The sequence below is a fragment of the Monopterus albus genome, unplaced genomic scaffold (assembly GCF_001952655.1).
Source record: "Monopterus albus unplaced genomic scaffold, M_albus_1.0 scaffold20.1, whole genome shotgun sequence".
In the NCBI taxonomy this organism is placed as follows: Eukaryota; Metazoa; Chordata; class Actinopteri; order Synbranchiformes; family Synbranchidae; genus Monopterus; species Monopterus albus.
In genome coordinates this window covers 4,117,141-4,118,130 of record NW_018127900.1, presented here as the reverse complement: position 1 = coordinate 4,118,130, position 990 = coordinate 4,117,141, and the positions used below count along the sequence as shown (strand labels likewise).

General features: G+C 47.0%; 1 protein-coding gene across 1 annotated transcript in view; it reads left to right on the top strand.

Moving 5' to 3' along the window:
• Positions 1 to 895: 895 nt before the first annotated feature.
• Positions 896 to 990, top strand: part of gas1a (growth arrest-specific 1a) — a 1,548-nt gene continuing 1,453 nt past the window's right edge. Inside the window, exon 1 of the mRNA XM_020593957.1 lies at positions 896 to 910. Within this exon, the coding sequence (XP_020449613.1) occupies positions 896 to 910 (15 nt within the window). The remainder of the gene's footprint in view (positions 911 to 990) is intronic.

The following is a 990-nucleotide window of genomic DNA, read 5'->3' as shown; positions in this document are numbered from 1 at the left end:
GGTTAAATTAACAAATATATTCAATATTTTCATAAACTTGTTTTCCCTCACAACGTTATTATCAAACTATTTAGGTTATACATTAGGAAAATATTAGATTTAAGAGCATGCAACATGGTTAAAATCACTTCCCCATATTCTCAGAGGGGCTTTCTCCACCTCATTTACTCTCCAACACATTCATCCCTCCTCACCTTGTACTTCTCAAGACCATCTTCCTCCCACGCTATGACCTACTCCCGCCCATCACTACGTAAAACCCACAACAAGTGGCCAACCAATGAGAGGCACCTCGCTAATATGTGGAGAGGGGGCTGAGGAGCAGAAAGACAAATGCTCAGAGGGGGGAGAGTAGAGGATTGCTGTGCGACCCACAAGGCTTGTTGTTTTCTCCCATTCTCTGTTTGCGTCCACTCCCGTGCGCACCAGGACCGATAAAGTCCAGCGAAGTCCAAAGAAGGACTTAAGGAATTCTGGAATTCCGCTTTTTTTGTGGAGCTTGGTCATGAGAGAGTACGTAACCTGGGATCTCTGAGCTGGAGGCAGTTCGTTGCAGCACTCAGATCACCGCGATGGAATGCGCTGCCCTATAGACTCTCCGAAACTTGTGGAGAACTTTTCTTTTGAGTTGCTATTTTAGTTTGCACCCCAGTCATGTATGGATAAACGGGAGGTTCGCTCAAGAATCCGGCTCAACTACACCAGCGCTCACGGGTTTATGGAGCCGGGATTTACACAGTTTAGTGCCTGTTGAACGCGCACACAAGGGCCAATCACGCACTCGTCTGCCTCGGAATAAATTACAATCTCCAGTGAAGACACTATCCATGGAAGCAGTGTAGAAGTTTTCCATATGACATTGCTGTGAATTGTGTCCCTCCTTGTAGCCAGAACGATGGCAACCTCTGGCGTCAGTAGATCCGTTTGGCCTCTTGGTTGTGTGCTTTTGTTTTTTGGCTACTTATCCGTGGCATCGCCGTCCCACGGTCG